Genomic DNA, 27,323 nt, shown 5'->3' with positions numbered 1-27,323 from the left:
CCCGCCCAGGCCCACTCTTTCTCACCATCTTTCAAGTACTGAGCCAATCAGACATTTCTAAAGAGAATCCATTTTTGATAAATTAGAACACAATGGGAACAGTGTGTATCTATAATATACATATAAAAAAGTCCAGTTTTAAACTATGAGAGAAACAGGTGCACAGACCACATGTGATCACAGGAACCCTGAAAACGGGAGGGCGGGGTGTGTCCCGTGTTCTGCTCCAGCTGCTCCTCAGCCCTCGGCGCTCTGGGCAGGCGGCTCCTCGCCGGCCTCGGCCCGCCGGTGTCTGCGCATGTGCCTGTACTTGTCCACGTAGGCCTTCACCAGGTTGCCCACCTTCACGGGGTTGATCTCCCCGCTCTTGCTGTGGCAAATCTGGGGGAGGGGGGAACAGTGACCCAGACATCCCTTTGCTCCCCACATGGTCATGGTTCATGGGGACCAGGCCCTGGGGACCCTGTGAGGGGCGGCGGGCAGGCTGACGTGCGTCTACCTGCTCTGCCCACCACAGGGTGGCTGACAGCCCTCTTGAAGCAATCTGACATGTCCGCCTCTAGGGGTCTCATTTTCCTAGCCGTGAGTGGGGTTAAACGTAGTGTAGCTCAACCTCTTTAACAACTGCTCACAAACAGCAGCCTTCACACCCCAAGCACCTAAGTGGCCGGCTACAGCAAGGGGGTGTGGGGTGTGGCCACGCAGCCCAGGGCTCACAGGCCCCGCCCACCTTCTGCACTGCCTTGCGCAGGATGTCCTTATACTCCTCCTTGGTCACCTCTCTCTTCTGGTAGAAGGGCTTGATGGCCAGCTTCACCTCCTCCACGGCCCGCTCCTGCACGTGCAGCTTCTTCATGTACTGGGGGCGAGGACACTGGTGAGGGCTTGGCACCAGGCCACCGGCCTGCGCCTGCCCCTGGAGGAGGAACGGGGGTCTCACCTCCTCATTCTTGGCCTTCTCTGGGGCCGGCCTGGGGGGGGCCGTCCTCTCCTCCGAGCTGTTGGCAGCAGCGGTGTTGGCAGCGTGGCCAGCTGTCTCTGAGGCTGCAGTCGGGATGCTGGGCACTGGGGCCACGCTCTGGGCCACCCCGCAGCCCGGGAGGGGCAGGCTCCCCTGGAGGAGGAACTGGACCGCGGGCTGGCTGATAGGTGCATACGGCGGGACGCCCGATGGCAGGGCTGGGCCGGGGGGCAGGCTGGGGCTCTGTACCTGGGCAAGAACACAGCCTGCTCGGCCTCTGCACACTTACTACCCCGTGCCCCCAACCCCCACTTCTGAACCCTAAGAGCCCAGGCAGCAAGGGCTGGTGCGTGCGGCTCTCAGCCCCAGCCCAGCCCAGCCCACATAGCCTGGGTGCAAGGCCACACCCCTCCAGCTCAGGGGCCCACCTGAGAGGGGTCAGTGTGGGGGAAGCCAGGCTCTGGAAGCACGTAAGCAGGGGCAGGCGGCTCAGAGAAGGGTGCCTGCTGGAACCCAGCCATGGGGCCCACGTCGTCCAATTCCCAGACTCCTTCCGGGGGCTTCTGTGGCCTGTGAAGTGGTGTCCCTGGGGGCCAACATACGGGAGTGGGTGTTCTGGGGCCCTCTAGGCCACAAGACTGCCTCCTGGCTAGAAAATTCCAGAAAAGCGTCCTGGAGCAAGGACCCCAGGGCAGGCGCCGCCATCCCACCCCCAACGACCAAGGCAGCCTGGGAGTCACCCAAGGATCACTCCCCGCCCCCTCAAAGTGCCTACTCACACAGGCCTCTGTCATTGGCCGGGGCCCCGCACTCTGCCTCCTGGAGGTTCCAGGTGACCCTCTTCACCAGCGCCTTACACCGCAGCAGGGGGTTCTGAGAGGGGCCTTCCTCCTTCTCTACAGGCGTCCCGCCCGGGGCCTGGGCTCCCAGGGCACAGGGCACTGTGGCGGCCTCGTCTGCGTCCTGCTGGAGCAAGTGCTTCTCCTGGGGGCCCTCGGTCCCAGGCGAGGGCTGTGCCACATCTTCACCGTGGATCCGAGACACCTCCCTCCGGATGACGGCCATGGCCAGGCTGGTGTCGTGCTGGGGGCCAGCTGGGGGCACGGTGGTCTTGGGCAGAAGGTCACGCTCCGGGGAGGAGTCCGTGCTCTCCGGGGAGGGCGGGGAACTCATATCATCAAGCTGCATGAAGATGGTGTCACTGGAAAAGTCCTCAAAGAGGTGCCCCGCCTCCACCGAGTCACCATAGTCCACGTCCTCCGCTGGACACTCGGCCAGCACCTCCGGAACTGGGGCAGTCTTGTCCACTTCGGGCCCTTCTGGCAAGCCGTCTGCTCCCGCTGAGGATGGGGGTCTAGCCGGGGACTCCCTGTCTGGCCTGGGCTCCCCCTGGGGAGTGGGTGCTGCAGAAGCCTCCTTCGGGGCCAACTTCCGCTCAGGGGAGTGGGGGCGGGGCCGCGAGCGCTTCTCCCGGGACCGAGGCCGCCGGTGCGCCCGGGGCCGGTGTTCCGAGCTGGGGGACCTGGACCTTCGCCGCCGCCTCTCGCGGGAGCCGCGCCGGTCTCGGGGCCGCCCCCTCCTCTCCCTGGGGTGCCTAGGGGGCGAGCACTCCCTCCCCCGAGACCTGGACCCTGACCGCCGCCTCTTCTTCCTACGGCCCTCGCGGTGCTCGTGGGATGAGCTACCAGGGCTCCCAGAGCGGGAGCGGGACCTCCGACGGCCGCGGCCCCAGGAGCCTCTGCCCCGCTCCCTGCTCTTGTCCTTCGCCTTCTTGCGCTTGGCGCGCTCGCGGCTGCTGGAGCGCTCGCTGGAGGACCTGCGGCCCCGGGCCTTGGGCCGGTGTCTTTTGGGCTGGTCCTCGCCCGCCGGCGGCGAGGCAGACCTGGAACTCCGGTCTCCTGAGCGGGACGAGCGGGAGCCTGAGCGGCCGGCACGGTGCTCCCTGGTGGCCGCCCTCGGCTGCGGGCCTTTCTTCCGGCTGCGGGAACTGGAGCGGGAGTGGGAGCGGGAGAGGGAGCGCAGCTCCACGACCCTGTGGGTGGTGGCAAGCGGGGCATCGGGGCTGGGCGGTGTGTCGGGCTCCACCACAGTCACGCAGGTCACTGTCCGGCCCTCGGAGCCGAAGAAGGAGCTGTGGGGAGGCAGCTCCTCATCGCCCCAGGGCTCCGGGGGGGACGGCCGCTGAGCCTGTGCACAGGGCTCCTCGTCCTGGAGCTCGGGCAGACTGGAGGGCCCCTGGGGGGGCTCCAGCTCCCTCCCCGCCCCGGTCTGCACTGTGTAGGAGGTGACGCAGCGCACGGGGGGCAGCACTGGGGCCTTGGGGCTGTCAACAGAGATGGTCCGCGTGATCTCCGAGGGCAGGAGGCCCAGACGCTCAGGGCTGCTGTTGGCGGAGCTGGAGTCGGAGCCCGTGGGGTTGAAGGGGTCATAGATCTCGCTCTTGAGCTGCTTCGTCTTCCTGACAGAGAAGAGGGGCGAGGGGCTCGCTCTCCTCTGCACCTTGCTGTCCACCGGCCGGAACGTGTTACAGAAGCCGGGGCTGAGCAGTCTGCCAGAATGGGCTGTGTTCCCAGGAATGTTGATCCTGAAACTCTCAAAGGTGGAGCCAACAGCCTTCCCCCGGGCGGGCCCCAGCGGGCCGGGGGGCTGGGGGCCCCCCCCCGAGTGCGTGCTGGGCTCCTGTGCGCCCCGGTTGCTGGGCTCACCCTCCACCCGGGCCCCGCAGCCAGGCTGTCCGGGGCCCTCCCTGCCTGTCAGCCGGCTGATGCAGGAGCTGGGGAGCTCGACGCCCTGCCTACTGGAGGGGCCCTCGTCCCCCCGGCTGCTGTCTCTCCTGATCTTTGGTATCCTGGGGAGCTCGGAGATGTCTGTCCGCCTGGGAGCTGGTCTCGGGGCCTGGCCCGGCATTGCACTCTCGGAGGGCGAGTCAGAGCTGCTGTGTGAGGCCTTCCACGCCGCGGGCCCAAGAGGCAGAGACTGCTTGCTGTCACCGTTACACCGGCCACCCTCACTCTGCTTTATACCAGGTCTGCTCTCGCTGGACAAGGTCTGAGACTGGCCCAACCGAGGGGTAACCGAGGAGTCCGGCTTCGCCGCTGCCCCCGATGTGAGTGCAGGGACACGGGTAGGGGCGGGGGCGGCCCTGCCCGGGCAGCTGGGCCCCAAGCTCTGTGGCCCGCTTCCTGACTGACACCCCCCGGAGCCTTCTGGTGCTCTGGATGGACCAGCTGAGTTCTGCTGAAAAGAGACTGGCACTGAAAGACACAAAGGCCAAGCCGTTGGTCCCGCTGGCCCCACAAGGGGCTCCACCTCCCCCAGGACGCCCTCCCAGTGCGGCGCTATCTCCATTCCTGCTTCCTCAACACTGCGGCCTGGGGGGCGGGGGCCTCAGGCTCTCTGTGCTGCGGTCCACGCCCACTTCTGTTTCCTGCACTATCTTTATGCTATTTGTGGATCAGAAAGGGCCTGGGCTCTGACAGACCCTTGAAAAGGGAGCAGCACCCCAGGTTACCACTGACTGCAGCTGCGAGGCCTGGCCTGCCCTCTATGGCCAGATCCACCCCAGCCCTGAGACCCGCCGGGGCCCCGATCTGTGGAGAGGGCCCTGCGTGGGTCCCTGGGGCTGTGAGAGCAGACAAGCAGCTGTGCCGCAGGAAGGAGGGCCCGTGGGCCGCCTGGAAACCCCACCACCAACTGCGCTATCAGCAAGTGACGGAAAGACATCTTTAGCCTTTAGCACCCTCACCCACTGCTTGAGAGTAAACCCTAGGGCTGCTGGGTTGGCCACACACAGACTGCCTTCAGGACGTGTGGCCCTAACCCCGGGTGTGCGGAGGGCGGCAGGAGGCCGCGGGCACAGCTGCTCACCTGCCCTCTTGGCGCTGAGGGAGCCGTCGCGGTGGATGATGATGTCGGCACCGTTCATCATCAGAAGGCTCTGGCCAGACAGGATGCTCCCCAGCAGGTCAGGGCTGGGCTCCGTGTCCACTTCCGGCTGGGGGGCCATGGCAGGAGCACCTCTCCTGCAAGCAGACCAGGCACACCCTGCTGTCTCAGCCCCTCCAGCCCTGGTGCCCCATGTGCAGGCAGGAACCCGAGAGAAGGAACAACACCCACCCTCCCAGGAGCTCCCACCAACAGATGGCAGGGCGAGGGGGTAGACGCGTGCGAGGTCCTTGGCCCCAGCTCCACCGACAGGCAGAGTGCACGAGCAATGCTGCCTGGCTGGGCTGATGGACTGTCAGCCGGGAGAGAAGGCTGGCTCCTTGCCCAGCCCCGCCCTGCCCCTGCGCGCCCTCCTTGTCCCCATGCCCCATGCCCCTGGCCTGGGACTGGCTGCAGCTCTTCCTCACCCACCAGCCGGGGAGAGGCCACAAGAGGCCTCAGGGTGCCGTGTGGCAGAGCGCCCACCCGCCGTGGGGTCCACTGTTCTTGCGGGCCTGGGGCCCACCTGCACCCCATCCCATCCTGCCCCCCAGAACACACCTGGAAAGCCCCATGGAGATGGGTCTGGCTACAGGCTGGTGGGAGCGCAGAGCTGACCGGGACAGAACCCTCCTCTTGGCGCTCAGAGGGGAAGCAGGGCTTGCAGACGCCTCTTCACTGCTGGGGAGGAACACAGGCCAAAGGGCAGGTGGGCCTGCATGTCCAGGCCCGGGAACTCCCTCCCGCCCTCCACAGTGAGCGGCCCTCGGCAGGCCCCGTGACTCAACGCTAAGCCGGGGCCTGTGCAGGGACCTCGTGTCAGCAGCTGCCCCAGCCTCTGAGTAGGGAGGGATGGGGCCAGACACGCCAGGGGAGCACGGAGCTCTTTTCATTCACCACCTAATGGGGTCTGAGAGCTGAGAACTTCACAAACACAAACCCCGAGAGTGAGCCAGGCCCCAGCAGAAGTGGTGTGTCCACTGGCCTGAGGGAGAGAGCCCAGCCCCTCTGCACCCACCTGTCAAAGGGGTCCAATTCATAGGGGTCTCCAAACAGGGAGAGGGAGGCTGCCCCGATGTCGGCTCGCATCAGCCCCAGAGACGGGTCTGCAGGCTTGTACACGGAGGGGGTGCAGGCTCCACAGGCCGGTCTGCAGAGGCCCAGCGTCCGTGCGATGCGCGAACGAGCCGTGGCTTCATTCTGAACCCAGGGTCAGAGGGAGAAACGACAGGGCTGAGATCCATGGCCTCCAGAAATGCCAGTTCAACTAGGAACCCACGGCACCAAACACGGGGCAGAGGGCTGGCCGCCCCAGAGCCTGAGGGGCGCACGTACTCATCACACAAGGACCCCGCCCAGGCCTCACTCCACCCGCCTCACACCAGGTGCCTGCTACCCTGGGCACAAGAGCCCAACAGGCGGGGGCCTGTCCCGCGGGGCCCTGTGGTTCCAAAAGCCACTCTGCGGTGCCCTGAACACACCTCGCTTCAGGCCCGTCTGCAGTCCACGCTGCAGAAATGTGCATTTTTATCGGTGAGTCTTCAAGTAATTACAGAGATGCTCCTTCCACGCCTCCCACTGTCCCCTCACCACACACAGGCCCGAGAACCCGCCTAGGGAGACCCCGTCCCGGGCTACCTTTATCTTCTGCGCTTTCCTCTTCTTCACACGACCTGGGCGTTTCTTCAACCTTGCCCCTGAGCTCCTGCTCTTGGCAGACGATCTGGACGGGGCTTTCTTTCTTCCTGACGCTTTCTTCCGTCTTCCTGCCAAGAGCACGTTGACAGCACTCGCTTCGCTGTCTGCCCCACCCCACTGTCCCCCGAGGCTTGGCTGACCAACAACTGTCCACCCCGCCTGGGGGCACTGCTCCCTTACTTCTTATTATGGGGTGTCCACACGCTTCCCCACGGGGGGTTGGGGGGCAGCACACAGCGAGGACGGGGCAAGTCTGAGCCTACGCTGACCTCCAGACCTGATCACTAGAACCAGCAGGGAGACGGTTTACACCACTACGGAACAACATTAGACCAGAGGACGCGAGCCGCTCAGCAGTCTCACCCTGAGGAGTGCTCCCAGAGGCTGGGGAACAGAGAACTTCACAGTACGTTTCCAGCAAACATATCCCGAGGACGACCCTGCACAGCCAGCAGCCACCTGGGTGCTCTGGGCGACGGCAGGAGCCCCGGCAGCCACAGGGGGCCCGGAGGCCACACTGCTCCTGCAGCCCTGGAGCACTCAGGAACCTCAGCCCAGAAGTGGGTTCCAAGGAAGACAGAGATCCACCCTTGTGACTGTGCGGTGGAAACGTGTACACAGAGTCTGGGTCCCTGAGCCCATGATGAAGCTGAGAGCCCTACGCGATCTCCACGGGAGGACGCTGCCGCCGCAGCTCAGGGACAAGAACTAGTCAACACAGGAGCAGGCCGGGCGTCAGTGAGGCTGCACCGGCTGCTGAAGCCACGCTCCGCAACACGGCCGGGAGGGAGGGAGCCACTCCGCCATCTCCTCAGTGACTCGCTGACTTGAGCCTGACAGAACTCCACCCACAGCTGAACCAGCCTCAGGCCTCCAGCCACCCAGGAGGTGAGATCTGCCCACCAAGAGACCTGCTTGCTCCACCCCGTCAAGAGGACAGAGGCGCGTGACAGGCAGCCCCAGCGCAGCACAGAGCTTTGCTCCAGCTCCACGTAAACTGCTTTAAAATTCCATCATGTCTGTGACACAATTAGAACTTCCGATGCTGACAGGCTGCATCATGAGGCTGTGGAATTACTACTCCTCAGGTGTAACAACGGTCTCGGGGTTAAGCCAGAGAAACCACTCCCTCTCTTCCAGAAACGTGCTGCGAGACATGCACACGGAAGACGAGGACGTGCTTCAGAGTAACGCAGGAGGCAGGGGGGCACGGCCACACTGGCCGAGAGCAGCCAGGCTCCGGGGAGGAGGTGACGGGGCCTGTGCCCGTGCCCCTCAGCCCCCACAGCTGTGACCACACCTGCAGACACGTGACAGCCGAAGATGGGGAGGGACACAGCAGAGGCGAGCCTGCCTCTCCAGGTGCTGCAGAGGAAGGGTGAGCTGCTGGGACTGAGATGTGAGGTCCTGGATGTGAGGGGGGCGAGTCAGGAGGAAGACAGGCGAAGTGGAACCTCTCACCTGAGCCTGCAGCTCAGGGATCAGCGTGACCTCCGGGTGCAGAGAGCCATGACCGACCCACCGGTGGCCCTCAGGTCTCGTCTCCACACCCAGCCTGTCCTCTGGGGAGGCCCGGGAGCGCGGGAAGACGGGAGGAGCTGGGCAAGAACGCGGCACTGCTGCAGGGCACACTGCCGCTGGGAGCGGGGTGGGCACCTCTGACATGGCCCCTCCTGCGCCAACCAGTCTCCTCCTATCTACTGAGCCAGAGCAGCGGGCACACCCACCCACGGGCACCCATGGGCAAGGGTCTGCACAGCAGCTTCACCGCGGAACAAGCCAGATGCCCGGCACAGGCAGAGGGACGAACCACGGCACGCCCCGCACCAGGGAACGCAAGTGAACCCACACCCCCGCCACACGGTGACAAACCAGGGCACACACTCGAGACCCTCCCGAGCGGGAACCACGGACGCAGAGACAGCACCAACGGCAGGATGGCAGGCACCCGGAGGGGCTGCCAGGGGCAGGGCCCGGCTGGAAGGCTCGCCGGCCTCACTGGGAGCCACGTGCCCGGAGTGGATGCCCTTGTCACAGCAAATATGTCTCAATAACACTGGTTTTTAAAAGACCACAGATTGTAACCCACTCAATGAAACAGGAGTCCACGTCTTCTGATTCACACAAGTAGTCAAGCAAAAGAGCCAGCTCCTCTACGGAGCAGAATTCTGACCAGCAAAGACAGACAGAGCACGGAGCAGGAACCGCCAAGGACGCTGACCTTCGGTGAAAGCTTCTCCCTGGGAGAAATGAACCGAACTTCCTGGGACAGAGTCACCAAGACTAAAACAGAAAAGGCCCAGAAAACGTGAGCAGCATGGCAGCGGCACAGATGCTGAATTACTTCAACGGCCTCCACCCAGGAAAGCCAGGCACAGGGCTGCACTGGCGGGCTGCCCTAGCCAAAGAAAACAGCGCGAATCTCCACAAGGCCCCGCGGGCTCTTCCCGACCCACTCGGGGAAGCTGTGTCGCTCTGATGCACGTTCGGGGTGCTGCCACACCAACAGCCGCCCAAAAGGGCGTTCAGAGGGACTGCTACTGCTGCTAATTCGCTTCAGTCGTGTCCAACTCTTCGCGACCCCATAGACTGCAGCCCACCAGGCCCTTCTGTCCATGGGATTTTCCAGGCAAGAGTACTGGAGTGGGGTGCCATTGCCTTCTCCGTCAGAGGGACTAACCAGACCCAAACCCCAGGCCTGCAGGGCCTCGGATGCACATGGAGACCAGGCCACGCCACTGCAGGGACCGGAGGCAGGGGGAGCCAGGAACGCCTACCTCCTTTCCTCCTGCGGCGGGCGGGGGCGCGTGGCCCGGGGCGCTGGTACACGGCCGTGCTGAGCCCGGCAGCCACGGCTTCAATGGTCTCATCCAGCAGAGAAGACATGAGGTACCTGGGGACACGCTGCACAGCACAGGATGGCATGGTTGGGGGCGGAGTCGCCTCAGACTTCTCGAGGGAGCCCGGGGACCCGACAGACAGCAGGCAGGCTGCGGGGGCTCCCGAGTGCCCATGGGGAGCGGGGTCTGGGAAGGCCTCCCGAGGGGCAGGTAGGGCACGAAGGCAGGAGGAGCGCTCCTGGGCCTTGAGGAGAGTGGACTGCAGGCCTCGACGGTGGGGTCCTGGGCCCAAGTCCGCCATGAAGTCCTCAGCCCTCCGGGTTGGCACCACGGCCCGTGAGTGACAGCGGTGCCCAGCACCCCCAGGGCCAGCTCTCCGCTGCTGCCGCCGCCCCGGGCCCCTCAGCATCGCTCGCAGCACGCAGTCAGCGTGGAGGGCCACAGGGACCCACCTGGAACCTCCTGGCCGTGGAGATCCGGTTCCGGTTCACTGTTGCTCGCACCCTCTCGCTCTGCCGTGTCCTGGCGATGGCCCGTGTCCTCCCCGTGTGGGGCCGAAGCCGGCTGGTGGTGGGCACCACATCAGCCAAGAGCAGGGAGACCTCTTCCTCACTCACAGGACCCGCATCTTGGAAGAAAACACCCATGGCTGACGCCCTGGCCCTGGCAGGGGGACTCAGGAATGGAAGGCAGGGGGCACCTGCCTGGTGCCTGGGCCCTCAGAACCCCCCATTGACCAACCGCATGCCCAACGTGCCCACCTGCCCTCGCATTGGAGTCCAACTGAAAGCCACCCCTGCCAGACAGCCCGATGCCATCTCCCTGGGCCGAGGTGTCCACCCCCACAGAAAGGGTCTGGGCTGCCTGAGAACAGGCAGCACGTTACCAGCGGCAGAAGCAGCCCCGGGGGCAGCACATTCCGGACAGAACCACTCATCCACTGGAACCTCCTGGAGAGGGGGGTCCAAGCACTCCATGTGGTACCTGGGGGACAAGAGGGTATCTAAGCCTCACGACAGTGCCCCCCACGTGGTGCTGTGCTCTTGTACCCCCCACCCACGCTGGAGCCCTAACCCTGCAACGCAACTGCGTCTGGAGATGGACCTGCAGGGGTGGTGAAGTTAAGTGAGGTCACCAGGGCACACTCCAGGCCCCGGGACGGGCGTCTGAGAAGAGAGAGGAGACGCAGCGCCCACCCCCATGGACAGCAGCACTGGGCCCCGCCTGGGCTGCCGCAGAGGCCCCTCCCGAGGACGCAGGGCAGGCGACTGTGCCTGGAGCCAGGGACCCGTCTGCTCCCTTGCCCCAGGCACTCTGGGCGGCCAGACCTCCTCCATAGGCCTCGGGGCACCTCGGCCCTATGGAAGGGTCCCAATAGGCGCTCAACTCTCCCCGGGGCACATACTATCTGGAGCCAAGAGACTGGCAGCTGGAAGCTGGCAGCTGTACGGATGGTGCCCACCATTCCTGGGAGGTGGTCTCCAAGAACATGTCATTAGGAGGTCCTTTCCTGCCCAGCACCACGGAGGTGGCCCCGCGCCCCCCAGCCCTGAGGAGGAGCTGCATCAGCACCAGTCCCGCCCGGCGACACCTGCCCCACAGGGCTTCCTCCCTTGTCCTCAGGGGGCAGCTGGGGAGGAGCCGCCAGTGCCAGCGCCCTGGGGCCTGCAGACAGTGCCCAGGCAGGAACCAGCGCCAAGCCCACGCTGCGCCCCCGAGCCCGGGCTGGACTCCTCTGCAAAGCCTCCTGCCGCTCCCAGCCCTGCCCTGTGTGAGGTCGCAGGGAGGCAGATCCTGCCCCGATGCCCAGGCTGGACCTCACCCGAACACCCAGTGGACAGATGCCACAGGCCGACCCCAAGCACCAGGGAGCACCCAGAACCCAAACCAGATTTCAGCCTGAGAAATCCCCCTGACGCAGTCAGTCTCAAGAAGACCACCCAACACTGAGTGGCATCTCCAGAACTGAGAGCGGTTCAACTGTGTTCTCACCACCACACCCCAGGATCTCGGAGCAGAGGCTGGCGGGGGTGATGTGGGCCCCTCCTGCCCAGTCTGCACCCACAAATCCCTCCACAGAGAAGACAGCTGCAGGCTCAAGCCCGGGAGACCCCCGTGGCCGCTCCTCAAGGACGCCTGCAGCGCTCACACGTCTACAGGAACGACCCCCACCCACGGCCAACAGCACAGCCCTGACATGGAGAGGTCTCCACTCACGAGTACCGTTAAGTCAAACACAAATAGGGGGAATCCCTGGTGGTTCAGTGACCATTTCACTGCCAGGGCCTGGGTTCAACCCCTGGTTGGGTAACTAAGGTTCCACAAGCCCCACGGTGCAGTCCCTATTCCCCCAGAGGTAAAAGCTTAAGAGAAAATCGAAGCTTGGCAAATGAACACCCCAGTCGGGGCTCCCCAGTGCCCCAGCATCCGTGAGACCACCAGAAAACGCACAGGCTGGCTTCAGGCTCAGGGAAGCCAGAGGCAAGGCTGGTAACTGTGGCTATGCCAGGGCCAGCCTCGCCTTCCCCTGCGGGTGGCCTCCCAAGCAGCGTCCCGCAGTCCCAGCGCCTTCCTGCACAGCCACCCGCACTAGGGACGAGGACGCGGCCTGCCCTGCATCAGACAGTCACAGTACGTGACGGCAAGATCCGTGGGCGGGACACCAGGGCCCCGCTTCTGCCCTCCAGATCCAGAGCGACAGCGGGCTAAACGTGACTCCCCCAGACACGGCCAAGCTCCGGGACTGCCGCGGGGCAGGCACAGCGTGGTCAGACCTCTGGGGCCGTCACAGGACACGGATGCGGCTAACAGCCACAAGGAAGGAGGGAGGTCCGTGTTCTCAGCGGTGTGAGCCCCAAGGGGGACTGAGAGGCAGGTGGAGGTGCGGCCAGGCCCTGAGACAAGGCCCTGCTGCCGGGGGACAGGGAGACGGCAGGAAGGGGCCCTGGCGGGTGGCCCAGGCAGTCTGCACCGCCCCATGGGCACCAGTCCTCCAGGGCCCACGCTGCTCCAGGGTGAGGAGCGTGCCTGACGGGAAGCAGGAGCCCCCACCGCGTAGACGGACGACACCACAGGCTACCGCGGATACAGGACGGCTGGCAGCCCTGCTGGAAGCCCATCCTGCCCACCTGCCCTGCCGGGGAGGCTCCCATGGCCTGGCCTTGCACGGCGGGTGGGTCCCGCCCATGTCCACCCTGGCCTGGCCGGCCCACACTCCCGTTTCCCGCGTCTGCCCTCCGTCCTGAGCTCTAAGGTGCACCTCTGCGAGCAGTCTCAGGAGATGGTTGGGAACGGGGAGGGTGTGAACAGCAATGAGAGAAACAGCCGCAGGGAGGGTAGAGGGGATGGAGCACGTGAGCTGAGGCCAGGCCGGCAGGTGCAGCGGCAGACGCTGGGGTTCAGATGACCTGTGGGGGCTCATGGCGCTGAGCACAGCCGGGCAGGCCCGTGGGGGTGGCGTGCGGAGCAGCGGCGCACAGGCTCCCCTCTAGCACATGGGCCCACTTGGAGCCAGGCCGGCGGGGGGGCTCACCCAGCGTCGCAGCCGTCACAGAGCAGCAGCCGGTCCTCCCGGTCGCTCCGGCCACACACCTCACAGAAGGTCGGGTCTTCATTCTCGTCCTCCCCAAGCTGGGCACTCTCTACTGGAATCTGGGGACAAGAGTGCGCTGAGCACACAGCAAGCAGGATCCAAGCCCCAGAGCCATTTGTATCGTTTGAATCGATCCAGAGCAGATTTGCGCGCACGGCTTCCACGGGCCCGGGGGCTCTGAAGTAACATACGTGGTTTTAACATTCCCTAACCATTTTAGGACAGCGAGCCCCAAGAAAGAAACGACTCAACGGAGAACAAGGTGTGCGCTGCAGAAGGACCCCAGGGCAGAGGAACAACGAGCCAGCCGAGCCCACGGGTGGCGCTGCAGAGCGGGGAGGCGGCGGGCACACACAGACCCGGCCTCGAGCGGGTGCTGCCCCTCGACGGTCACGTCTGCTCCCCATGGTGCCGCCAGCAGGCACCATCTGTGGGGGGCGGGCCGCCTTGGTCTCCTGCCCCGAGTCCCACCCGGGGAGCAGCGTCTGCTCCTCCCTCCCCGCCGTGCTCCCCAGCTCCGCTCCCACGCCAGGCAGGCACTCAGGGCCTCCCCGCGCCTCCGGGCTCTCTGCCGGATCCGGACCTGCTGGTGTGAGGGGCCTTGCACCACCTCTGCCTCCCCACAGAGAACAGCTCAGGGCCTGCCCTCACTCACAGCTACTCAAGCAGATCCAGCCTGCAAGGAAATTGCCCGCGCTCCCAAGGCCTCTGGGCAGAACAGCAAGAGTGTGGGCAGGCACAGGAGGGTGTCCCTGGCACGATGGGGCCGCGTTGCCCACACAGACTCAGGGAAGTCTGCGTCCCCAGAGCGGAATCCCCGCTGCCTCTGGCTCCACAGTAAAAAAACAGATCTCTGGCTACAAGCAGCCCACTGAGAAGATGTGCAGCCAGTCTGTATGCGCCATCCTCCCCGGCAGCACCCCGAGGCTTGCGAGGACCTCCCTGACCAGGGCTGAACCAGGGCCAGACCGTGCAGGCAGGGAGTCGCAACCACCAGGCCGCCAGGGAACGCCTTCTCTGAGACTCTCTAATGCTGCTGCTCAACAAAAGGAGGCCTGCAGAGGCCCCAACAGCGAGGAAGACGCCCGCCCTCAGCTCTCCTGGCCCTGCCCTGTGCCTTCAGAAGTCTGGTCCCGAGCGCTGGCCGCCTCTCCCAAGCCTCGGGTCCAGCCCAGCCTCGCCCACGTGGCTGCTGTGGCTCAGGAACGAGGCAGCTCGGAGGTCAGGGGCGGCGCACGGAGCGGAGGGGAGGGGTCAGGGACGGAGAAGCAAAGGAGCGGAGGGGAGGGGGTCAGGGGCGGAGAAGCAGAGGAGCGGAGGGGAGGGGGTCAGGGGCGGAGAAGCAGAGGCGGCGCATGGAGCGGAGGGGAGGGGTCAGGGGCGGAGAAGCAGAGGCGGCGCATGGAGCGGAGGGGAGGGGTCAGGGGCGGAGAAGCAGAGGAGCGGAGGGGAGGGGGTCAGGGGCAGAGAAGCAGAGGAGGCGCACGGAGCGGAGGGGAGGGGTCAGGGGCGGAGCAGCAGAGGAGCGGAGGGGAGGGGGTCAGGGGCGGAGCAGCAGAGGAGCGGAGGGGAGGGGGTCAGGGGCGGAGCAGCAGAGGAGCGGAGGGGAGGGGGTCAGGGGCGGAGCAGCAGAGGAGCGGAGGGGAGGGGGTCAGGGGCGGAGCAGCAGAGGAGCGGAGGGGAGGGGGTCAGGGGCGGAGAAGCAGAGGAGCGGAAGGGAGGGGGTCAGGGGCGGAGCAGCAGAGGAGCGGAGGGGAGGGGGTCAGGGGCGGAGAAGCAGAGGAGCGGAGGGGAGGGGTCAGGGGCGGAGAAGCAGAGGCGGCGCATGGAGCGGAGGGGAGGGGTCAGGGGCGGAGAAGCAGAGGCGGCGCATGGAGCGGAGGGGAGGGGTCAGGGGCGGAGAAGCAGAGGAGCGGAGGGGAGGGGGTCAGGGGCAGAGAAGCAGAGGAGGCGCACGGAGCGGAGGGGAGGGGTCAGGGGCGGAGAAGCAGAGGAGCGGAGGGGAGGGGGTCAGGGGCGGAGCAGCAGAGGAGCGGAGGGGAGGGGGTCAGGGGCGGAGCAGCAGAGGAGCGGAGGGGAGGGGGTCAGGGGCGGAGCAGCAGAGGAGCGGAGGGGAGGGGGTCAGGGGCGGAGAAGCAGAGGAGCGGAAGGGAGGGGGTCAGGGGCGGAGCAGCAGAGGAGCGGAGGGGAGGGGGTCAGGGGCGGAGAAGCAGAGGAGCGGAGGGGAGGGGTCAGGGGCGGAGAAGCAGAGGCGGCGCATGGAGCGGAGGGGAGGGAGTCAGGGGCGGCCCTGACGCAGAGCCCATACCAGCCAGGCACAGGGCACCACCGCCAGCCCGGGCTTCAAGCCTACGGCTGCAAACGGCATTTCAGCGGATTTCTAAAGTGCATGCAACCAATACTTCAGGAGAGCAAATCACCTTTTGAAGGAAGGTTTTCCCATGAGACAGGGACCAACGTAATATATATAAGGGGGCACCTACACCTACCTTCTTCAAGATTTTACCACCAAATTGAGCTCGAATACAAATACACTTAAATGTAGTTCGATCAACTGGACAGGAATTGGCATTCTGTAAAAAAAATAAAAAACGTATTATAATCTTGAAGAATCACTGTCACTGTTAACACCATCTCAAAACGATTTCTCTTAGAAGTTGAGAGCTCCTTTCACAAAAAACACCCAGTCGTTGACTCAGTGCCCGTGCGCACCAGGCCCCGTGCGAGGGCCGAGAGCACAGCCGTGCGGAAGAGAGAAGCCACGCCCCCGTGGCGTGGGGCAGCTCTCCTGGGGAGCCGACACATGAACCGTCAGTGCCCAGGCAACAGGGGCACGGGGCAGCAGGCACACGGGGGGCCGGGCAGGCAGCCGGGCACGGACAAGGTGGCTCGGCACTCGAGTCGCTGCCGCCACCGCCACCCTCGCTGCGGAAGGGCAGGTGCTGCGCGGCCAGACCTGCCCCCGCTCCAGGGCCCACAGCCATGACAGAGGGAAGTGGGGAGCAGCAGGCGAGGCTGGTGTCCTGAAGCACGGCACGGGCTGGAGCTGCGGCACTTGTCCTTGGGCTCACGCTTCTTTGAGTTTTTTTCACAAAGTTCAGAAGAGGGGCGGGCAGTGCTTCCAGAGCCCACCCTGCAGCACGCACGACCCCCGAGTGCACCACTGCCGCGCGCACGAGTCGGGCTCCGTGTCTGTGAGCTGGCCCCTCAGCACACGCCTACCAGCCAGCTCGGCTGGCCGGCAGCCCCGGGCCGCCTGGGGTTTCTGGCCCATAAACCCCTCTCCTTGTTCTGTGCTCCCCAGAGTGAGTGTCACCAGCCACCCAAGGGCCCGGAGCGCGGACAAAGCAGAGACCAGGCTCGGACACCGCCCGGGGCTCCAACCCCTGCCACCAAGCAGAGACCCAGAGCCACGAGAGGCCGGCCAGGGGCTGGTCACCCACACGGAGCCCAGCCCGAAGAAACGCCACGCACCTTGGACCACTCCACGATGCAATCGAGGCAGAAGTAGTGGGCGCAGTTCTCGGGCGTCCCCACAGCCTGCTCCCTGAAAGCGTTGAGACAGATTGGGCAGCTCTCGGAGTCGTCGTCAGAATTGAAGGCACCGCTGCCTTCCAGCGTTCCCTGAGAATCTGCCGCCGCTGCTAAGGCGTCCAGGTCGTCACCATCGTCCTCAGAGTCCTCGGAACCTTAAGAGGCAAGGTTACAAGTCTGTGAACTGGCGCGCAGGAGGCACGAGGCCCCAGCTGCACTTGGAGCCGAATCTGAACCCCCGCAGGAGGCAGGCGGCTCCCAGGGGCCAGTGCGCCTCTGGGCGTAGCGCAACTGCCTCTGGAGGACACCTCACTCCAGCAGCACCTTCTCAAAGCTGTCAGGGAGCTGCCACCTTCAGGGAAGGCCTCTCCTTTTTCTTTCCTCTGGACCAGAGACCAAAAATACCTAACCAGGCAAGCTGCACACCACAGCCCTGATCAACCTCTAAAAGTTTTCAAGGCCATTCAGCTCACACAAAAGTCAGTATGTGCTTTAGTTTTCTCTCCCCACTGAACGCCAGTGAATAAAGATCCAAGTCACAGCGAGATGCAGACGAGAGGCACGGTGGGCAGGGTCCTCAAGTGCCCAAGACCCTGCAGTTATGTGACATAACCACATGAGCTCTGGAAGAGCAGCTTCCTCTGGCCCCTTGTACAACCCAAGAGAACAAGAGGCTGATGCACCCTGTCCACCGAGGGGTGGCCTCCAGGACCTGAGCGAGGAGGAGAGGGGGTCCCACCAGGGCAAAGACAGGATGAGAGCCCCACATTGCAGGGCCTGAAACCCGGCAACAAGCCAGACCTTGGAAGAGGACCCTGAGCCTAGATAGGAGCGGTGCCTCTGCGACCTCTTGATGTCAACTGGGCAAGACCTGCGCAGAGGACTGGCCGCTGGTATCTGGACTACAGACGACACTGAGACACCGTGTGCTCTTCTCAGCTGCTGTGTGTGACAATCTGTTACAAAGCAAGAGAACTAAGCTGGGCTCCACAAAATTCTGGAGAGTGCTTTGGCTCAGATACATGCCTGGCTGAGGCCAAGGGCGCAGCAGCAGGTGGAGCATGGGAACCGGGTGCTCTGGTTCTTCCTCCAGAATCCCAGAAGAGCAGGAGCTGAGGGGCAGGCAGAGAGCCGGCCCCTGGAGGCCGCCCCGAGTCCCTAAGGGGCAGCAGCCGCCAGCCGTGAGGCGCCGAGGCCGAGCCAGCCGCCCGCCCACCTCATCCCGGGAGCTGCACGACCACGTCCCAGACAGAAAAGGGGGAGCTGCACGACCAGGTCCCAGACAGAAAAGGGGGAGCTGCACGACCAGGTCCCAGACAGAAAAGGGGGAGCTGCACGACCAGGTCCCAGACAGAAAAGGGGGAGCTGCACGACCAGGTCCCAGACAGAAAAGGGGGAGCTGCACGACCAGGTCCCAGACAGAAAAGGGCCCAGGAGGAGGAAGGTGCAGACACGGGTACCAGCCCAGAGTGGCAGCTGCTAGCACGCCTGCAAACCCAGGCAAGATGAGGGCGAGGGCCCCGTGAGCAGGGCAGGACCACACAGGGAAGAGCTGAGAGCAACCTGTGGGGAGGGGCCGCTCGGGGAGGGGCGCACGGAGCAGACCAGGAGGGTGCGTGTGCACCACCTGGACGGCTGGTGAGGCCGCAGGTCAGAGTCCTAAGTTCTCCTCTTTCATCATAAGACTCGAATAGACATTTCTACAGCTGAAACCTGAGCAAACAGCGACACAAGCAAGTGACTTTCGGGAATCAACGCCATGGCAAGAAAAGCAACAAGATGGGTAGAAAGAGCTGCACGCGAGGGGCTCGGCCGACACAAGGCTGTGAGGATGCAGGTCGCTTCTCGGAAGGCAGGCCCCCCGAGCCGTCTAGGTTCTCACCAGCTGGAGACCCCCTCCTGCCCCGCCTGTTTCACAGACTGGCGCTGGAGAACACAGGGTGTACAGTGGCGGGTCAGTGCCCCTCAGCTACAGCTGTGGCCTCCAGGTGCCTGCTCTCCACCAGCACCTCCTCATCGCCCACAGGACTCGGCTCTGTGCCAGCTGTCCCGCCAGCACTCTGCCCGCCCCACACGCACCACCGCCCAGCTAGCTCTCCTGCCCTCCAGATCACACCTGAGACCTGTCCTTCTGGAAGCTTCTCACCAACAAAGGACCAAAGAGCCCGAGCCCACCCCCTTCTCCTGATGTCCCCTAAACAACACCCTTGGCATCTATCCCCCTGAGCTAACCGCTTCTTTGCGCGCTGTCTCTGCCCCTGGATGGTGAGCTCCTGCCCATCTTCCAGCCCCCTGCACCCAGCCCCTGTCCACTGGCATCCACAGGCCCTCTGGCCTCTGCTCCAGGGCTGAACCTCAAGGACCTCACGTCCTCTGCCGCCAAGCCCCAAGTCTATCTGCAGAAACGAGTGGAACAGCCCCATCGTGACCTGCAGACTCGGCCCAGAGCCGCCGGTGCCTGCAGGGAGGTTACAGTCCAACCCTGGGATAATGCATCACCAATGCATGCAGACTCACGCTGCTCCTTCATAGGCGCTGCCCCAGACATGAGGGCTTACCTCTCTGGAACATTCTAACGCTCATATCCACGGAGCTCCACGGACTGTGACAGACCAGGCAGATGCCTCAACATCCACACAGGTCCCAACAGCGGCGTTGGAAGGGAAGCGGTGGTGAGCCAAGCTCCTGAAGCCCAGCGCCACACGGGGAAGGGCCCACAGGCCACGTGCCAGCCAGGGCGGCCGGGAAGTCCAGGGAAGGCAGTGCGGCAGGTGCGTGGCACTCGGGGCAGGACGTGCACACAGCAAAGCTCCCGCACCTAAGTTCTGAGGTGCAGACTGAGAGCCTTGTAGCAGTCGGTCCACGCCTCTGCCGGCTCTCTTGGGAGTTTGGGAACCAGGGCTCAGGCTACCCTTGCTCTCTAACGGGCTCCGGGTCCACCCTGCCCACAGGTCCATCCAGCCGCACGCTCCCTTCAAACGCCCTTCACGCTGCTCCCTGTTCTCAGGCCCTTTACCCTCCCGCTGCCATCAGACAAGAGACCTTCCCACTGTGTCGTCAGCCCAACCACATCAATGCGAGCCAGCTGCCCAGCTGAAGACAAAACCCACTGCAGAGGACTCCCAGAGGAGGCCACCGTGTTAGGCAACATCACCCTGACAGCTCACAGCCTCCACTGGCGGGTATGCTGAAGGCGGCAAGCTCACCAAGGCAGCTCCCGTCACGGCGCGAGGAGACCTGGGGCCCCGAGGACACCCGTGTTCTCACCAGATCCGTCCTCCAGGTCCCCGTCCGCATCCTCCTCATCGCTGTGCTCGCTGCCAGAGTCGTCCTCGGAGGCGTCGCTGTGGGCACCGCTGCTTCCGTCTAGAGTGACAGGGAAACAGGCCCAAGCGGCAGCGTCACAGCGAGGCAGCAGAGAGCAGGGCCGGGAGGCGGTGCACGGGCGCTCGGAGCACGCCTGCCAACAGGGCCCCCGGCAGCACCCGGCCCCGGGCCAGGCGGCGAGGGCGAGGGGTGCGGGTGGAGGCTCTGGGCTTAAGAGCGCGTTTGTGTTGAGCGCGTCAACAGCACAGAGCAGACGATGCGCTGCTTGTGCGCGCTAAGGGCAACGCGGAAAGGTCACTCCCCGCTCTGGGCGGAGGCGCGGGGCGGCTCACCAGCATCGCTGGCCAGGGCGGCAGGACGGAGTCTGGGGTGGCCATCGGGCCCCGGGCTTCGGTCCACAAGCTCGTCCAGGCTGTCGTCATCCATCGCTGGACATGGGCGTTCAGCTCTGAAAGAAGCGAGGGTCGAAAAGTCCCCTCTGTCCCAGGCTTTGCATTAAGCTCCCCCCCGAGAGAGTGACAACCGCTATATGTCACACTCCTGCCGACATGTGTCCCACCGCAGCACAGGAGACAGAACTGGCCCGGAACTGTGAAGCACACACAGAAGACTGGCTCCTGTCCACAGAGCCACGTTCACAGCCAGATGCCAACTTACAACAAGCCTAATGTAGCCTCAGACCAGCCATGTCCTTGTTCAGCCACCTTCCACACCTCAACACTCCCCAGGTACCCAAGGCCAGGCTTGAGGGAAACGGCATATCACAGGCTGAGGCAAAGTGGGGCTTTCAGCGGGGGGTGGGTGCCAGAAGGTCCAGGTGGCAAGCTGGCCCTCTGCCCACACGCCTGTGGCACGTCCCCCTCAGCCACGGCTGGCCAGCCCAGCTCCGCACACCTGCCCCCCACAAGAGGCCACAGGCTCCAGCTGGGGCTCCTCTGACCTGGCCTCAGCCCCTCCAGGAACATGGCCAAGTCACCTGCCTACCCAGGAGCAGCACGGGGCCGTGGGGAGCAGGGGCCGGGCTGCCATGTCCACCTGCTCCTGGGCTCCTGGTCACCACCTGGGGGTGCCGAGCCTGCCTGCTTCTGCCAGGGTAATGGCGAAGACCGAGACCGGTGACCTCACAGACATAAAGGGACACAAGCACCTTCCTGCACCAGGGCCTCCGACTTTGGTCTCGAAACAAGGGTTCCTTTCTCATCAGGGCTCCTCACTTCCCTGGTGACCCTGAGAGGAGACCCCCCCCCCCCACCCCGCCGTGGCACAGTGCGTTTCTGAGTCCAGTCTGCACATCTAAAGAGCAAGACCAGAGGAACGGAAGCAAAGCAAGAACCGGGGCAGGAGGTGAGGCGGACAGCAGCGAGCCAAGAAGGCAGGAAAGCCTCTCACTCCAGGATCCTACATGTGGGCTTCTCTCCCGTGGGTCACACGCCGCGCGCTCCACGCGCATCAGCCCAGCACCCGGGGCTCCTCTCCCGTGGGTCACGCGCCACGCGCTCCACGCGCATCAGCCGGGCACCCGGGGCTCCTCTCCCGTGGGTCACGCGCCGCGCTCCACGCGCATCAGCCGGGTACCCGGGGCTCCTGTCCCGTGGGCTGAGCACCCGGGGCTCCTCTCCCGTGGGCTGAGCACCCGGGGCTCCTCTCCCGTGGGCTGAGCACCCGGGGCTCCTCTCCCGTGGGCTGAGCACCCGGGGCTCCTCTCCAGTGGGCTGAGCACCCGGGGCTCCTCTCCAGTGGGCTGAGCTCCCAGGGCAGGCGCTACTGCCACCGCCACTGCACAGATGCTCCTGAAGGGTGGTCCCTGATGGCGCTGAGGCCGGGGTCACAGCCAGGGTGTCTCACATCCCAAAGCCCCAGGCTCTGGAATGATGTCTTCTAAAACAGTGAAGGCATATTAATTTCACTAAATCGCCACCTGCCAAATGATACGTCTACCTGGAAACAGTCAACGGAAATTATGAACCCCCTAAAGTCACCACCTTTTTTCTACCTAGTTCCCTAAGGTTGAGAAAATCAGTCAGTCCTGCTCAACTAAGGGTCTGCACGCCCCTGCTTGGTGAGTCAGCAGCACGGCAGGGACCTTCACTGTCTTCCACCCAAGCCCCGACCACAAGCACCGCTGGAGACACCGGCCGTCGGACGAGATGGCGCCGCTGCCCACCCAGGAGCACGGCACCCTCCTGTGCGCATGGCGGCGGCAGGGCCACTGCAGGTGGACGACCTGTAAGCCTCAGGCTGCACCTGTGACCAGATTCCACATCGCCAATCCTACGACACCTGCCTACCGTACCTACCTTGCCCGACTGTGTGCGGCATGGGTCCTGCGCCGGGGACGCTCAGCCTATGGCTGGGGGGGGGGGGGGGGGGTGTCAATGTTCACACCCAGGAAAGTACCAGGGCAAACTTCAGAAAATGTAATCCTCCAAGGAGACCACAGAGCACCCTCAGGGACGGTTCACTTGCACAAGGTCAAAAGTACAAGTAACCCCTGGCTTCTCCCTCAGTAACTGAGACCGAGGCCTGCCTCAGAGAGCTGTCAGAAGAGGTCAGTGTGGCCACGATGGGGTCTGGCTCACGGGGACTTGCCTGGGGTTCAGTCCCTCAAGCCCTGTGCTTCGCCATCACAGCCAGGGAGGAGACTTTCCAAAGGCCACCCAACACCCCTCTCCCCTCCTGCACGGTTACACATAGTACCTTCTGGCAGCACCCAGGGAGCAGAGCCCAGGAGTCTCTGGTACTTCCCAGACCAAGCAGCTGTGCAAACACTAAATAAGAGACCAACATTAGGGAACCCCGGCACCCCGTTTCTCCGTGAGGAACGCTACACTCAAAACACTGTGGGAATGTGACCCCGGCTCAGGACCTACCGGCCCCAGTTCAGATGTGCCTGCCCACACCCACGATCCCCACCTCCGCTCTCACGTTCCCGACCAATGCCCGGGAAGCCCTTTCTGCAGGAGGCGCACGGCCCCGCCCGGCTGCTGGCCGCCTCCGACAGTGCAGGCAGTGGTCTACAGCTTTCCTGCTCAGTCTCCAAACTTGGGGGAGCCGGGGGAAAATTTAAACAAAAGTAGTATTTCCCTCTATTTTCAAATCCAGGGACTGAAAGCACCTTTTATCCCAACTAAGGAACCAAAAGGCCTTCCGGTGTGGTCACTGGCAGCTGTGCCATGACCAGAACCTAGGTGCCCGTCCCCGGGCCCTGGGCAAGGGTGTTAGGTCCAACGGCTCAGGTCCAACGGGCTCAAATCTCATTTTTCATTCATCGTCTGCCAGAGCAGCTACAAGACCTTGAAACTGTAAGCTGCAATACAAGTCAAAAAGCGAGAGCCCAACCTCCCCACCACCAAAAAAAACAACAAACTAGAGTCCAGTAAGGTCTTAGCAGGGTTGAGAGAGAGACCAAGAGTGCATTACAGGGGGCTGCTGGGAGAACCAAAGCCAGGCTGGCTCTGTCAGGGCCCTACCACCAGCCTGGTGCAAAAGAAGAACCAGCTATTGTCATTCTGACTCAACATTCTTTCCCTAAGGAAAAATACCAATGGTTCAGGGAGAGGGCAGGCATGCTAAAGCCCAAGTCAAACCTCACTTCAGCCTTAGGTTCTGTCCAAGTGACCAATGGCCAAATCGTGGCTCACCAGGTGACTACTATTCTGTTGTTACAGAAGCAAGAAGAGTATACAAACGCCACAAAGTTGACAACGATGTAACACAATCCTTGTTACAAAGAAAAAAAACAAAAAACAAAAAACATGGGCCAGGAATCAGAATCAGGGCTTAGGTTAACCACCAGCCCTGGCTCGGCACTCAGCAGCTGTGTGACGTTGGCAAGTTCCTTAACATCTCCGAACTCCAATCTACTTATCCGTAAAAACAAAAAGGCCAATACCTACTCCCGAGAGACTGCTATGAAGACTACGTGAGTTAAGCAACAGGAGACCATCCCAACCACCACACGGGCCTGTCGACACACAGGCGAGACCAGTAAAAGCAAAGACGACGAGGCGTGGAGACGCGTTAGCCAAGTGCCATTCTCCGCTCTCGGAGCGGGGAGAGCGACAGCACAGGGGCGGCTGCCACAGGACGCGGCGGAGGGCTCCTCGCCTCCCAGGAGCCCGCCTGCAGGCGGGCCGCCCGGCCTCTGCGCGAGGCCTCCAGCGCCCGCAGGAGGCCGCCGCCGCCGTCAGCCCGGGGCCTGAGCAGCGCAGGCCTCGGACCGCCGGGCAGGCCTCAGACAAAGCGTGCGGCGCCCGCAGCGGCGCCACGGCCGGGGCGCTACTGAAACCCGGGACGCCGCGGCCCGCACGTACCCGGAACCGTGCGCCCCGCCGGCCGCTCCCAGCCGCTGCCGCAGGCGCCGCCACAGCAAGAGTCACACCTAGGCCCAGCCGCCACCGCCACCGTCGCCTCCGCCGCGCGCTCCTTGACCCGGAAGTACATGGTGCCGGCTTCCGGGGCTTTCCCGCCCCGCCTGTTGGTGGGTACCATTGGGACGAGGGAGGGAAGGAAACGTCTGAGGTAGGGGAGGGCGCCGCTACTTGAGCTCAGACATCTCGAAGCCTTGGGAACACCATTGAATACGTTGTTGTTGTCCAGAAGGACCAGTTTATTGGAAGATCTTGGAGAGTCTAAGCCCCCTCCTCTGGGCTGTTCCGAGAGGTACGCCCCCGTCTGGAAGGTGGTACAGTCCAATCCTAGCTCACTGCCCAGGGCGAATGGGAGCGGACGCCCGGCACACCTAGGGCCCCGGCCCCAGACCGGGCCCCGCCCCGCGCGGTGGCTCCGCCCCCACGCATTCACCGGACCCGATCCCCATTTCTCAGACCCGGAGAGCGCGAGCCGAGGAGAGCTCTCCCGGATCAGCCTGGCGGCGTCCCCGGCCCAACAGCTTTGCGCCGTCCGTTCACGCCACCGAACACTAGCGGACCCTGTGCGCGGGCTCCGCCAGATGCTGGGCAAGAACGAGCCCCCAGCCCAGAGTCCCGTCGGGGCCGCACACAGTAAACAGTGAACCATGTGGATGGTGCGCCGCTCGGTGTGTGAGAAACGGATTCGTGCTCTGATAGAAGAGCCGAGTCCCGGACTCGGGAGCCAGGAGGACTCGCCGGTGGTAGTGGGTGAGGAGGGACCTGGCCGAGAGGGGCTGGCGGAAGGGGCAGCGGGGGGCAGAGCGCGAGAAGCTGCCAGGACCCCAGAAGCGGGGAGCCCCACCGGCTGGGTGGGGGACAAACGCTGGCTTCTAAGAGCCCCGGGCGGCGGCGGCGGCGGGTGAATTGAGTGGACTGGCCGGGGCGGGCCGCGGACCAGTAAGAAGCCCACTTCAGTAACCCTGCAACCCTCAGATCAGATCAGTCGCTCAGTCGTGTACCGACTCTTTGCGACCCCATGAATCGCAGCACGCCAGGCCTCCCTGTCCATCACCAACTCCTGGACTTCACTCAGACTCACGTCCATCGAGTCAGTGATGCCATCCAGCCATCTCATCCTCTGTCTTCCCCTTCTCCTGCCCCCAATCCCTCTCAGCATCAGAGTCTTTTCCAATGAGTCAACTCTTCGCATGAGGTGGCCAAAGTACTGGAGTTTCAACTTTAGCATCATTCCTTCCAAAGAAATCCCAGGGCTGATCTCCTTCAGAATGGACTGGTTGGATCTCCTTGCAGTCCAAGGGACTCTCAAGAGTCTTCTCCAACATCACAGTTCAAAAGCATCAATTCTTCGGTGTTCAGCCTTCTTCACAGTCCAACTCACACATCCATACATGACCACAGGAAAAACCATAGCCTTGACTAGACGAACCTTTGTTGGCAAAGTAATGTCTCTGCTTTTGAATATGCTATCTAGGTTGGTCATAACTTTCCTTCCAAGGAGTAAGCATCTTAATTTCATGGCTGCAGTCACCATCTGCAGTGATTTTGGAGCCCAAAAAAATAAAGTCTGACACTGTTTCCACTGTTTCCCCATCTATTTTCCATGAAGTGGTGGGACCAGATGCCATGATCTTCGTTTTCTGAATGTTGAGCTTTAAGCCAACTTTTTCACTCTCCACTTTCACTTTCATCAAGAGGCTTTTGAGTTCCTCTTCACCTTCTGCCATAAGGGTGGTGTCATCTGCATATCTGAGGTTATTGATATTTCTCCAGGCAATCTTGATTCCAGCTTGTGTTTCTTCCAGTCCAGTCTCATGATGTTCTCTGCGTATAAGTTAAATAAACAGGGTGACAATATACAGCCTTGACGTACTCCTTTTCCTATTTGGAACCAGTCTGTTGTTCCATGTCCAGTTCTAACTGTTGCTTCCTGACCTGCATACAAATTTCTCAAGAGGCAGGTCAGGTGGTCTGGTATTCCCATCTCTTTCAGAATTTTCCACAGTTTATTGTGATCCACACAGTCAAAGGCTTTGGCATAGTCAATAAAGCAGAAATAGATGTTTTTCTGGAACTCTCTTGCTTTTTCCATGATGCAGTGGATGTTGGCAATTTGATCTCTGGTTCCTCTGCCTTTTCTAAAACCAGCTTGAACATCAGGAAGTTCACGGTTCATATATTGCTGAAGCCTGGCTTGGAGAATTTTGAGCATTACTTTACTAGCATGTGAGATGACTGCAATTGTGCGGTAGTTTGAGCATTCTTTGGCATTGCCTTTCTTTGGGATTGGAATGAAAACTGACCTTTTCCAGTCCTGTGGCCACTGCTGAGTTTTCCACATTTGCTGGCATATTGAGTGCAGCACTTTCCCAGCATCATCTTTCAGGATTTGGAATAGCTCAACTGCAACTCTCAGGGACCACAAAGATGTAGGCTCCATTGGGGGAAGCAAAGGTGCAGGAAGCAATCCCCTTCTGGTAGGTTATGAAGACAGAACCTAGGGGATAAAAGATGCTCAACGTCACTCCTCGTTAGGAGAAATGCACATCAAAACTACAAAGGAAAAAAAAAAACTACAAAGGAGTATCACCACACTGGTCAGAATGGCTATCATCAGAAAATCTACAAACAGTAAATGCTGGAAAGGGTGTGGAAAAAAGGGAACCCTCTTGCACTGCTGGTGGGAAGGTAAATTAACACTGCCACTATGGAGAAGTAAGGAGATTCCTTTAAAAACTAGGAACAAAACTACCATATGATGCAACAACCCCACTACTGGGCATATACCCTGAGGAAACCATAACTGAAAAAGACACGTGTGCCCCAATGTTCATTCCAACGCTATTTAGGAGGCTAGGACATGGAAGCAACCTAGATATCCATTTACAGATGACTGGATAAAAAAGTGGTCCATACATATACAGTGGAATATTACTCAGCCTTAAAAAGAATGCATCTGAGTCAGTACTAATGAGGTGGATGAACCTAGAGCCTATTATGCAGAACGAAGTAAGCCAGAAAGAAAGATCATATATTAATGCATATACATGGACTATATAGAAAGATGGTACTGATGG

The 27,323-nt window shown here is 62.6% G+C and overlaps 1 protein-coding gene across 5 annotated transcripts; it reads right to left on the bottom strand.

The window, feature by feature from the left end:
* Positions 1 to 62: 62 nt before the first annotated feature.
* Positions 63 to 24,309, bottom strand: PHRF1 (PHD and ring finger domains 1). 5 transcript variants are annotated; one of them, XM_055580430.1, is made up of 18 exons: positions 24,190 to 24,309; positions 20,209 to 20,324; positions 19,817 to 19,915; positions 16,490 to 16,704; positions 15,505 to 15,588; positions 12,956 to 13,074; positions 10,310 to 10,407; positions 9,876 to 10,051; positions 9,361 to 9,487; positions 6,524 to 6,651; positions 5,904 to 6,085; positions 5,447 to 5,566; positions 4,829 to 4,983; positions 1,741 to 4,215; positions 1,390 to 1,610; positions 941 to 1,210; positions 731 to 859; positions 63 to 381 (listed from the first exon to the last, which is right to left on the bottom strand). In XM_055580430.1, exons 2-18 carry the CDS (start codon positions 20,300 to 20,302, stop codon positions 238 to 240), a joined length of 4,836 nt encoding a protein of 1,611 aa, XP_055436405.1. In that variant the 5' UTR covers positions 20,303 to 20,324; positions 24,190 to 24,309; the 3' UTR covers positions 63 to 237. The 5 variants fall into 5 exon arrangements, with proteins under 5 accessions (XP_055436405.1, XP_055436407.1, XP_055436408.1 ...); XM_055580432.1 differs by having other exon boundaries at positions 941 to 1,204; XM_055580433.1 differs by having other exon boundaries at positions 1,390 to 1,547.
* Positions 24,310 to 27,323: the final 3,014 nt, after the last annotated feature.

The sequence above is a fragment of the Bubalus kerabau genome, chromosome 5 (genome assembly GCF_029407905.1).
Source record: "Bubalus kerabau isolate K-KA32 ecotype Philippines breed swamp buffalo chromosome 5, PCC_UOA_SB_1v2, whole genome shotgun sequence".
NCBI classification, from domain to species: Eukaryota; Metazoa; Chordata; class Mammalia; order Artiodactyla; family Bovidae; genus Bubalus; species Bubalus kerabau.
Note: the sequence above shows the minus strand (reverse complement) of the source record. Positions and strands in the feature narration are given on the sequence as shown.